This window comes from Harpia harpyja, chromosome 13 (assembly GCF_026419915.1).
Source record: "Harpia harpyja isolate bHarHar1 chromosome 13, bHarHar1 primary haplotype, whole genome shotgun sequence".
NCBI lineage: Eukaryota > Metazoa > Chordata > Aves > Accipitriformes > Accipitridae > Harpia > Harpia harpyja.
The window spans coordinates 28,794,440-28,805,581 of record NC_068952.1 but is presented as its reverse complement, the minus strand read 5'-3'; the positions used below and the strand labels follow the sequence as shown (position 1 = coordinate 28,805,581).

The 11,142-nt window shown below is 43.1% G+C and overlaps 1 protein-coding gene across 1 annotated transcript; it reads left to right on the top strand.

Annotated features, from left to right (window-relative positions):
- The first annotated feature begins 4 nt into the window (after nt 1-4).
- SCCPDH (saccharopine dehydrogenase (putative)) lies at nt 5-9,970 on the top strand. Its single transcript, XM_052806457.1, has 12 exons — nt 5-275; nt 516-628; nt 1,611-1,691; nt 2,162-2,291; nt 3,834-3,883; nt 5,510-5,640; nt 6,181-6,298; nt 7,445-7,564; nt 7,661-7,717; nt 8,257-8,368; nt 9,220-9,301; nt 9,779-9,970. The coding sequence occupies exons 1-12, from the start codon at nt 68-70 to the stop codon at nt 9,882-9,884; spliced, it is 1,308 nt and encodes a 435-aa protein (XP_052662417.1). The 5' UTR covers nt 5-67; the 3' UTR covers nt 9,885-9,970.
- The last annotated feature ends 1,172 nt before the right edge of the window (nt 9,971-11,142 follow it).

Below are 11,142 nucleotides of genomic sequence, written 5' to 3'. Positions count from 1 at the left end.
CTGGGCGGGACGGCGTGATACCGGCCGCTGCCTGGCGCCCGCAGGCAGCGCGGCGGTTCCTCTCCCCATGGCGGCCGGCGGCGGCGGCGGGGCGCCCGAGCGGCCCTACGAGCTGGTGGTGTTCGGGGCCTCGGGCTTCACCGGCCAGTTCGTGGTGGAGGAGGTGGCGCGGGCGGCGGCCGGCGGGGAGCTGCGCGGCGCCCTGCGCTGGGCCGTGGCCGGGCGCAGCCGGGAGAGGCTGCAGGCGGTGCTCGAGCGGGCGGCCGAGAGGCTGGGTACGGGCCGCGGCGGGGGGGGGGTCGTGTTGGCGCAGCGCCGCCGCCCGACCCCCGTGCCCCGGCCCCCTCCGTTGGGAGCCGCCGGCGGGCGGGTGTGAAGGGAAGGGCTGAGGGGGCGACGCGGGGCGAGCCCCCCCGCCGTCGGCGTCGGGGCCCGCGCCGGGGAGGTGGCGGCTCGGCCCGGGGCGGGAAGCGAGGCGGCGGGCGGCGTCGGTGACGGCGGTCTCCGGTGCGCAGGGAAGGCGGCGCTCGGGGCGGAGGTCGGCGTGCTGCTGTGCGACGTGGGCGACGCGGCCTCGCTGGCCGCCGTGGCGAGGCAGACCCGGCTGGTGCTCAACTGCGTGGGCCCGGTGAGTGCGGGGACGCGGGCGGTGCTCCCGCGGCGTCCGCCGGGCGCGGCTGCCGGCAGAGCCCGGGCCGGCGTCTGCCCCTCGGCCGCCGCTCCCCGGCTGCGTGCGGCTGGGCGCCCCGCTGCTCGGGGCGGGGAGAGCTGCGACGGCGACCGGGAGACTCTGCGGCTGGGCTGCGGGATTTCGGGAGCCGTCCGGATGAAAGAGCGCTTTTTGAAACGGCCCCAGCAGTGCAGCCGTGTCCTGTGGTCGCCTAAAGATTCCCCAGCACAATTTCTGGTGGTGTAATTCGCGGGCAGTTCTCGCTGAAAGACAGCAGGGTTGGTTGGGGGTTTGGCGGCGGTGTTTTTTTTGTTTTTTTTTTTTGCTTGTTTTGTGGTTTGGGGGTTTTTTTTTTGGAGTCTTTCACAGGCAGCATAAGAAACTGCTTGTAATAGTGGGGAGGAGTTTTGGGTTGGGCCAAAATGGTTTCAGGGGTGCTAGTGTTGAAAATAAATAGAGCTGGAAAAGAAGCCCATAGAGATGCTGTTCTAAGTTCTTGGCCCCTTTAAAACTTTCAGTGGCGATATTTCCAGCGCGTTTGGAGGGTATCAAAGTACAAGAGCTAGAAGTTGGGTCATGATGACGTCTTTGAAATTAGGGGTACTTAAGTAGAGAATATGCTGATAATAGGAGCGCAAAAAGCATACATTGAGATTAGATACATTGAATTGGCCTTGGTGGTCTTACCTTTGGAGAGAAACAGGGTGCAGTAGTCTGTGCAGCAAACTGCATTGTCAGTGATGAAGTTTGTTATGCTGTTCCTTCTGCGGAGCCCCCAAAAAACCACAAGTACTATTACATTTTTGCCCCATGTAGCAAAACCAATACCCACCAAGTGCTTACTTCTATTGTCGATGGATCTGTTAGATGAAGCACGCTGGGTGAGTTGTGGTGGGTGGGTTTTATTTTTTGTTACGTGTGGTGGTCTTTCCTTCTATAGTATAGATTCTTTGGAGAGCCTGTGGTAGAAGCTTGTGTTGAAAATGGTGCAAGCTGCATTGACATCTGTGGAGAACCCCAGGTACGTGACCATAGAAAAATGCTACCTTCTATCAAAGATCTGTTAAAGGGGTATTTGTGTACTATTTTTGTGCTAATGTTGCTGAACGTGAAGACAAATTTTGCCTCCTGATCTGCTGGTTTAAGATGCATTAATCGTTTTAAAGTACGTTAATGTGTATTAGTTGGATAGTTTTCTTACTTAGAGACAAGAGCCTCTCAGGTTCTCTCTGGAAATCCAAAATGTTTGAGTTCTGCTTCGAGTCTGGGTTGTGATTCTACATAGGAATTTTGTGCAGGCCACCCGTCTTTGCACTGCTGTGATACTTTCATACCGTAGAACAGGAGTAGTACGTATCTGTCTTAAAGATGCTTGTAAGTGTTTTGAAGTATGTGGGGTGCTATGATAAGACAGTAAAGCGCTGATGGCTAATATTGGGTGTGGCCGAGTACAGAGTTCTGCTTAAAATACTTGTTCTGACTGTGTTTTAGTTTCTGGAAGGAATGTACCTGAAATACAACGAAAAAGCTGCGGAAAAGGGAGTGTATGTCATTGGAAGCTGTGGCTTTGACTCTATACCAGCTGATATGGGAGTACTGTACACCAGAGACAAGTTGAAAGGTGACTTATTTAAGTGTGACCTTATGCTGAAAAAGAAATGCAGATCATGCTTTCATCTGGCTTCCTAAATAAGCAATGCTTATCCTTCAGTCTCTCTTTTTGCCTGCCTTTACCAGCTGATCAGTTTCAACCAAACCTGGTAAATAAAAATTGAAAAGTAAATCATATTCCCATTAGCTTGGAGAAGATTGGTCAGTAGGTGAAGGAGGGATTCAAGGTAATGTTGCTCACTGAGAGAACAGAACCTTCAGCTGTCAGCAGCAGGCTGTTGAGCCAGGGTGTGGACATCCCTAGCCAAGGCTCAGCGCACTGCCCCTTGTGCAGTGTGGATCTCGTAGGGAAAAGACAGTGGGGACAGGAAGGCTGTGGGAGAGGGATTGGAAATTAGTGGGTAATCTGGTTTCCTAGGTTTTCTTTTTCTACTGGAAGCCCTGAGAAGCCATTGTCTGAGTGTAAGTAGACAGCCAGTGCTGTGCAATGCCTTTTTCTTTAAGAGCAGCTAGACAGTAACTGAAAGAGGATATATATATTTGAGAAAAGATGCGAGATGATTCCATTCTGTGCAAATAGTACTTGATCCTAATCTCAAATGAGGGTACTTTGTTCATCAGGTCTGACTTGCAATTGGAAGGGCTGATAAAAGTATCCGAATGTTTTGCTTTTATGTACCGTTAAAAGTGCTATAAAGTGGGATTGCTTTACGTTGGAGTTTATCATCAGCTTTCAGTTTAGTAAAACTCCATCTGGATCTGATTGAAGGGAGAGGAGAGGCACGGAAATGAGTATCTGGTTGTTCGTGGGGTTATAATTTGATGTCTGATACTTGTTTTGAATAAAGATGTCTTTTATATCTTCCTGTTTTGCCTTTATGGTATTACCAGCTGTCTATCCAGTTGCTTGCTATATTGAAATTTGCCCACACAAGTACAGTCTTAACGATCTCGGAAGGAACTGAGCAAAGCAAAACAAAGCAGAATTTGGAGGAGTTGTTCTGTTTTGCTATTCATCACAACTAAGCATGCTTTGCAAAAGACAAGCTATGCTAAAATTAAATGTTTTAGGATATCTTGTGTGTTTCAAGGTTTGGGGGGGGTTGGGGTTGGTGGGGTTTTTTTGTTTTGTTTGGGTTTGTTGTAGTTAAGGTCTACCAAAATCTATAAGTCCATCTCAGTTTTCACAGCCTACATCATCCTTAATTTTGAAACTTGGAGGAAAACTGAATATGGCTCTTAATATTCCTTTCCTTTTTTTTTGTGGATTATTTTTATTATGTCATTAACTAGATAAGACAAATGAAAAATGTAATGAGTAAAGCTAATATTGGTGACCCTTCTTGAAGTACTTTACATAAGAAGTTTGATACTTGCTAACTAAAACAGCTGTGGAACTTAATCGTAGTTTATTTTACTTTGAGGTAAAGATGTGACTCTGCCTTTTCAACTAACAGTGTCAGTGGCCTGCTATTTGAGTCTACCAGAGTGTGCTCTGGCTTTGTGAACTAATGACTGTATATGCCAAGTAATGTTTTCTCCTCCCTTAAAGGTACCTTAACTGCTGTTGAAAGTTTCCTGAAGGTGAAATCTGGGCCTGAGGTTAGTTGGTTTACGCCTTCTTGGAAACTGAGAGGTATTTGTGGTGACATCACTGTGGCCCATTAGAATAACTGTTGTTATATTAATTCAGACCAAGGAACAAGCTGGCAGTTCTTTGGTGATGACTCGAAGAACTTTAGGAGCTAATAGAAGTATGCCGAGCAAACACGCTTTTGTAAGGTTCATTTGCATAGGCTGTCTACCTAAAGTTTGTTGTGTTAAGCCATTTCAGGAAATAACTTAATTTTTGCAGAGATGTCGGAAGGATTCATACATAAGTAAACTATAACAGATACATAGTGTGTTGCCAGTAATCCTAGTGTTTGGCTGTTTGGTGGGTTTTTTTGTTTGTTTTGTTTGGGGGATATGTTTCAAGATACATGTATTAGCATTACATGCATTAAAGTATGTAATAATTGTAATAAGGTGTAATACATGTAATAATTGTAAGGTCATTACTGAAATAATGCAACGATGACCCAAACCAAGACAGTGTTGGTGCCCAGCAATTGAAGATACTGCTTCTCCTGTCCTGTCCTGAGCACCCATCTTGACAGATGGGGCCCAGGTCATAGCCTGTTCTTATGAGCATTGGGAGGAGTGGAGGAAGTGCATGGATTGGGAGAGTAATATCTGTCTGTTAAAGGACAGGGAATAGTAGTTAATGAGAGTGTATAAATCTATATGTTGGGTATAAAGGTGGTTTAAGTATGTAGGATAAGTTGTAAGTGTTGGTAAGAAGGGATTTAGTAATGAGAATTAAATACAATGGGGCAGTTATATATATATATATATAAAAATATATATAAAAATATAAAATCTTCTATGTGTTAACTTATGTGTGGGACCTGAGCATGACACAAATGGTATGGTGTAAGGGGTGGAGATTGCATTGGGTCTGGCTGAGATGGAGTTAATTTTCCCCATAGCAGCCCTCATAGTGCTGTGCTCTGTATTGGTGCTAGAAAGGTGCTGATAACACACCAGTGTTCTGGCTGCTGCTGAGCAGTGCCTGCACAGCATCAAGGCTGTCTCTCCAACATTGCCCCCCGCCCTCACCCAGTAGTCTGGGGGTGGGCAAGATTCTGGGAGGGGACACAGCCAGGATAGCTGACCCAAACTGACCAAAGGGATATTCCATACCATATGATGTCTGCTCAGTGATAAAAGCTAAGAGAAAGGAGGAGGGGTGGGGGGCATGTGTTAGTACAATGTTTGCCTTCTGGAGCAACTGCTCTGTGTACTGAAGCCCTGCTTCCCGGGAAGTGGCTGGACATTGCCTGCTGATGGGAAGTAGAGAATAAAGCTTTTGTTTTCCTTTGCTTCTGCATGCGGCCTTTGCTTTTGCTTTATTAAACTGCCTTTACCTTGACCTATGAGGGTTTTTTTCCATATTATTTTCTCCTCTCCCTGTCCTACTGAGGAGGGAAGTGATAGAGCGGCTTGGTAAGCACCTGGCATTCAGCCAAGGTCAATCCACCGCATTTCAATATACTTTTATGCGTGTAATCATAATACATCGATGTAATAATGTGTACTATATGTAATAATTCTAAGGTCATTATTAAAATAATACATGAAACCTTCAGATACTGAATTAACTACGGTTTCATGGTATGTTGCCAGGGCTCTTGTGCACATGATGGGACCTGGAAGTCAGCTGTTTATGGCCTTGCGGATCAAGACAACCTGAGGAAGCTTCGAAAAAAGATAGGATATGCCCCTGTTCCAGTAGTTGGTGCAAAACTTAAAAGCAGGTATAAGAAGCGTAAGATGTGAAACACGCTGTCTTCTAACAGCTCCAGTATTTATTATATAGGTTGTTAACATATTGCTAAATACTAAAAAGATGCATTTGGGACTTCAGTGTAATATGAATGGATAGATACTTGTCTAGTAGAATTGAAGATAAGTTCAGTTTTACTGATTTGTTCCTATTTTACTGAAAAAAAAGAACATGTCCCAGCATTTACTGGGTCTCAAAGTTAACTTGTTCTAAGAGACTTTTAGTGACATGGCAAACTTTTGTGTTTGATTTCAGAAGCGATTGGTGGAAGGAAAAAAGAAATGTGAGGAGAGTATTATTTTGATTATCAAATTCATCCTCGCTGTAGTGCATGGAAATTTGAGTTGAGCCAGGGATAAATTTGGAATGGTTTGCTTTCAGTGGAAAGAGATGACGTCATAAAAATGCTTGAGGAAAAAGCCAGTATTGGTAGGGCTGTTATGATCTGTTTCTTTCAGTATGCGTGAACATTTGAACATTTTTTTTCTGACTTTCTTTTTTCCATTGGCAGAGGACTTGTGTTTTACAATCAGGAATTCAAAGAGTACTCCATTCGATTCATGGGATCTGATGGTTCCGTTGTGAAACGGTCTCAGTGTTACTTGCACACAGAGTTGCAGGAAACACCTGTAAGTTACTGGTTTTGGTATACTATGTCTTTATTAGCATTTTCAGCGCATCTTTCCTTTATGTGATAACTGTTCGTAGTAGGGCTTCTGTAGTTAGGTAAATAGTAATGAACTGCGATGTGCTTTTGCTTCTGTAAAGAAGGAGGCTTGTGCTGTTGATCTCCTTTGCAAGCTGTTTGACCTGATGTGGTGCAGGTTCTTCTGGGTGCATGGGCCTGTTTCATACTACTTGATACTCTGCTTGATGAGCTTGCTTATTGCTGCTAGTATAATAGATACGAGAGTCTCCTGTAGGGTTCTTATGCTATCTGATTTCTGGGTCTGTATTTGTAGGGAATGGAAGCCTTGAGTCACAGAAATATTTGAAAGGTAGGCTTCATTATTTTGGGGAATGATGAATACGTTAAATTCTGTTCCTATGCAGAGGCTTTTCTTGTTTTAATCAGTGGAGCTTCTAAAAGCATTGTAATTGTAGTCTGTGCAACTATAGTCAGGTCAGTATAGTGCAGTAAACATTCTGATAAAGAATTCGTATGCTGCTCATTTGTATCTGGAGACTTCTTTGATGCTTGGGTCTCTGGTGTGCAGAGTAAAGGCAATGTGAAGTGGTGGTCGTGTTTAGTTTTTGTTTTCCATGGTTTCCTGAGAGGAGACCAGCACCAACAATGTATATAACAGCTGTGCAGAATCACAGGCATCAGTTAAGAGATGAAGGTGAGACAGTGCTCTGAAAATGTACTTGGAAACTACTCATGAGAAAGGCTTCCCATTGCTATTCCAAAATTCTAAAGTAAGGTGTCAGTTTGTCTTAAACTAAAGCAGTAAGAGGAGGAAAGGAAGATCTTGGGAAAGAAGCCTGGAATTCGATAGCAAAATACATCTTTCTTTAAAGTTTTTCACTCTTGTTTACCATGCTCGCTCCCTCGCCATTCTGTAGTTACACTGTCTTCTCATAATGAATTATAAAGTGAAGCATTATTCAAAGAGTTGTTTAGAACTAAGACAATTGTCTAAGGCCCTATTTAAACAGCTGTCTATTGTATCAAACAACTGCATCCTAATTTGGGGGTAGATTCATTTTTACAAATGAACTGATGCAAAAATTTTAATGTAAATTCTATCACTGGAAATATGTTTTTGCCTCAGGTGCAGTATGGCGCTTATGTGAACATAGGTGGTCTTGGCTCTGTTATCAAGCTGATGTTTGCTGGCATTTTATTTCTTCTTCTTGTGAAGTTTAGCTTTGGAAGAAAACTTCTGACAAAAGTAAGTGTTCAGAACACAAAAGAATTAAGTGTTCGGATATTTTTTTTCCCTCTAGTTTACTGTTGTTTGTTTGTTTTTTCCCCTGTTCTTATATAGTACCCGGAATTTTTCTCTGCTGGATTCTTCACAAAGAAAGGACCAACCCAGAAACAGGTAACTGACTGTTTTCCATCACAATTATTGAATAGATTTGTTATGATAATGGTGGAATAGTAATCTAGAGTCAACTGCTTAGTCTCAAAGAAATGATTTCTAAATGCACATTGTGTGTGCCTGTTCAGTTAGCTTTGAATATTTAAATAATCATGCCTTCTGCTATTAGACATCAAAGTATGTGCAACTCATACCAGGAGAAAACGGGTCGTGTTGCTGGGTCTGATGTATTTACATGGATGGCTCACAGCACTCAAATCTGTCAACGGTGATGACAGAGGGAGACTGAGTAGTACAAACCCAGGACTGAAAGCCCTGAGAGAATAAATGGACTTTAGGACAATAACAGTTCCAACAAAGTGGAAGTGATTACAAATTTAGATGAGATTGTACCTTTTAAGCAATAACTCACAATAACTCCTCTCATATTTAGATAGATCATAGTATTTGGCATAATAGATACCTGTATTTACTACTTGTGCTTGCCTGATATAAGTGAGTTACTGTTTTGGCGGCCACATTTGTCTTGTCCACTACAGATGGATGGAACCTCTTTTACAATGACTTTTTTTGGCGAGGGTTACAGTGAGGGGCAAGACCCCCAGTATGGCAAACCAAATGTAAAGATCTGCACTGAAGTGAAAGGACCAGGTATGTATGTCAGTAGCAGCTAACTGCTTTTGCCTTACATTCCCTACTCGAAAATAAGTTTGTGGTTCCACTGCTACTCACCCTTGAGGAGCACTTGCAGCATGGACAAAGTCAACAGCCTTTACAGAGTATTACCTTGGATAGTAGCATTCACTGTGACCTGTTTTTTGAAATAGACACTTCATTTGCTGCCTTGTCATTCGCTTTCCTTCTGACTTTCCCCGTTCCAGTTTTCATTTTTGCAGAGTAGAGCAGTTAAAGGGAGAGTGCTTTAAGGTTAGTTTTCAGTTGTTGCAGCCTGGACTTACTACTTGTTTATTTCCAGTCCCCTGTGAGTGAACTTAAGCAGATCTGGCATAGTATCATTTCTAGCTATAACATACTTGTGTTCAGGTCATTCCTTTGAGGGGAGATGACACCTGAAGTCAAGTTTGGAGACAGCAAGAATGTGTATTCAGAAAGGAGTTAATGAAGCATAGCTTCTTTAAATAACTGCTGAATGCAGCAGTCTCACAGCAAAAGTCTGAATTTAAGCACAGAATGGGGAAAGCTCTTGCTGTAATGGAGAGCCCTCTCTCACCTGTGAGGTGATCGCTCATGGTTGTTGTGTGGTTATAGGCCTGTAATTGAAGCAGTATTTGTCCAGATTAGATCTTAAGGACTTCACCAGCTACTTGGGATGATTACAAGGTAAAAAAGCTGTTCTTAAATGGGGAAGGCTGTTTCGTTGCCAAAGAGATTATTCTTCAGCACGCTGTGGGTAAGAGCGAGGTTACATTCTACATTTCAACACGCTGTACATCGTTTGTTTGGGGTTTTTTTTCTTTTGTTTTTTTTCTTTTTTTTGTCAGAGCCTGGCTATGTTGCTACACCAATTGCAATGGTTCAAGCAGCTGTATCTCTTCTGGAGGATGCAGCTTGTCTGCCTAAACGGTAAGTACTTTCCCATGCAGAACAGCTTGATCTCCCCTAAAGCTACTATATGTGTATGTTTCTCTTGGAAACTACAGATCTCATAACCCTGTGGATTTCTGTCTTGCCTCACCCAAATGGCTGTGCAAGGGAGATAACTTCACACACACTGATTCACAGCCATTTACTCTTCATCTGCCTTTCAATTTGAAAGGATGTAGTCATACGTCTTTAGAAATGCTTTTGCTGCATCTGTTGCATCAGTGTCTGGATTTTCAGTTAATGGAATGGTTTCTATTGAGTTTGCTGGCTGCAGAAACGAACCTATGAATATAACCAGCTTGCTAAATTCTGCACACGCTCTCCTGTGGGAGAGAGTGGCTTTTTCTTTCTCAGGCAGTGGAATACATCCTTGACTTCAAAAAAAGAAAAAAAAAAAAAAAGTGTCACTCACTCACTGTACCACTAATGTTTTTCTCTTTTGATTTTCATTAACAGGGGTGGTGTATATTCTCCAGGAGCTGCTTTCTCCAAAACAAAACTGATTGATCGCCTCAACAAACGTGGTGTTGAGTTCTCTGTTATTAGTAAGCCTGAACTCTGAAGTCAAAACATAACTGTATGAACTAATCCCTTTCCTGGGTCTAACTCCAATAAAACTCATTTGGCTGTAAAAGCCTAATCATAAAATCGTTTCACTGTGCTATTGTTTACAGCAGAAACAGAAGAAAAATGGAGTTAAAAGTTACAATACTATTTGCTATAGCAAGCAAGCCTATAAAGGGTATTGAGTTTTAATTCCCGAGCATATTAAATCAGTGACTTATTGGGTACTAGTTCTAGAATTTTCTTTGATCTCTTCTATCTAAGTTTTAAGTTACTACTTAATGGAACTACTATGGCATCTGCTTCACAATCAGCCACAGCCTTCTTGCTTGGCCCCAGTCTGCAACTATTAAAAGCAGGCAGGCCCTGGATAACAAGTGCCTTAGCAGATGAAACAACTAGTTACTCCTCATGCCTGTTTGGGATGGGTGCTATTGCTTTGTGGTGTTCTTGCTTTCAAAGCCTTAGTGCCCACAGTGAAATAAAACAGTAGTTGTTGTTTCTCAGAGCTTAAGGAACAGTTTTGTCTCTTTTTTTCCCCTGGGTTATTATAGAGACCAGGTGACTCTGTACTGTTGTCATAAGGTATGTTGACTTTCATTCTTACTAGCTTGCCTGTAGTGAGTTGCGCTAAAATAGAAGAGAAAGCACAAAGAGTAGGGTTTGTCAATGAGACCGTGATCAGCAGCATGGCAGTTCTTCTCCCCATGGTGGCCAGCGGTGGCAGGGCTGGGAGGCCTGAGTGGCCCTACAAGCTGGTGGTGTTTCAGGGCTTTTCTGGGTGGGGTGGGGTGTTTGGTGGTGGTGGTTGTTGGATTTTTTGTTGTTGTAGTTAAGGTCTACCAATACCTGTGAAGTCCATCTCGGTTTTCACAGTCTACATCATCCTTTATTTTGAAACTTGGAGGAAAACTGAATATGGCTCTTAATATTATTTTCCTTTTGGTTGATTATTTACATTATGTCATTAATTAGATAAGACAAATGAAAAATGTAATGAGTAAAGCTAATATTGGTGACCCTTATTGAAGTACTTTACATAAGAAATTTTCCTCCTAAAGTTCTGACAGTTACTCTTTTGAGATAGAAAAATCTCTTCATCTCCCACAGCTGCATCACATTCACCATCTATTACCAGGCAAATCTCATGCAACTGTTGCTCTGTAGTATCACAGCTGTATTGAAGATTGAGATCTTGATGAAGATTTTTGGCAAAGCCAAAAAGATCAGCACCAAGAAGATTGGTCAGTTATGTC

Bases quoted from the DNA above. Each gene is read 5' to 3' on its own strand.
- SCCPDH (XM_052806457.1), top strand. From the start codon at position 68: ATGGCGGCCGGCGGCGGCGGCGGGGCGCCCGAGCGGCCCTACGAGCTG. The intron at 1,692-2,161 runs GTACGTGACCAT...ACTGTGTTTTAG, and splicing joins ACATCTGTGGAGAACCCCAG to TTTCTGGAAGGAATGTACCT. The intron at 9,302-9,778 runs GTAAGTACTTTC...TTTCATTAACAG, and splicing joins GCAGCTTGTCTGCCTAAACG to GGGTGGTGTATATTCTCCAG.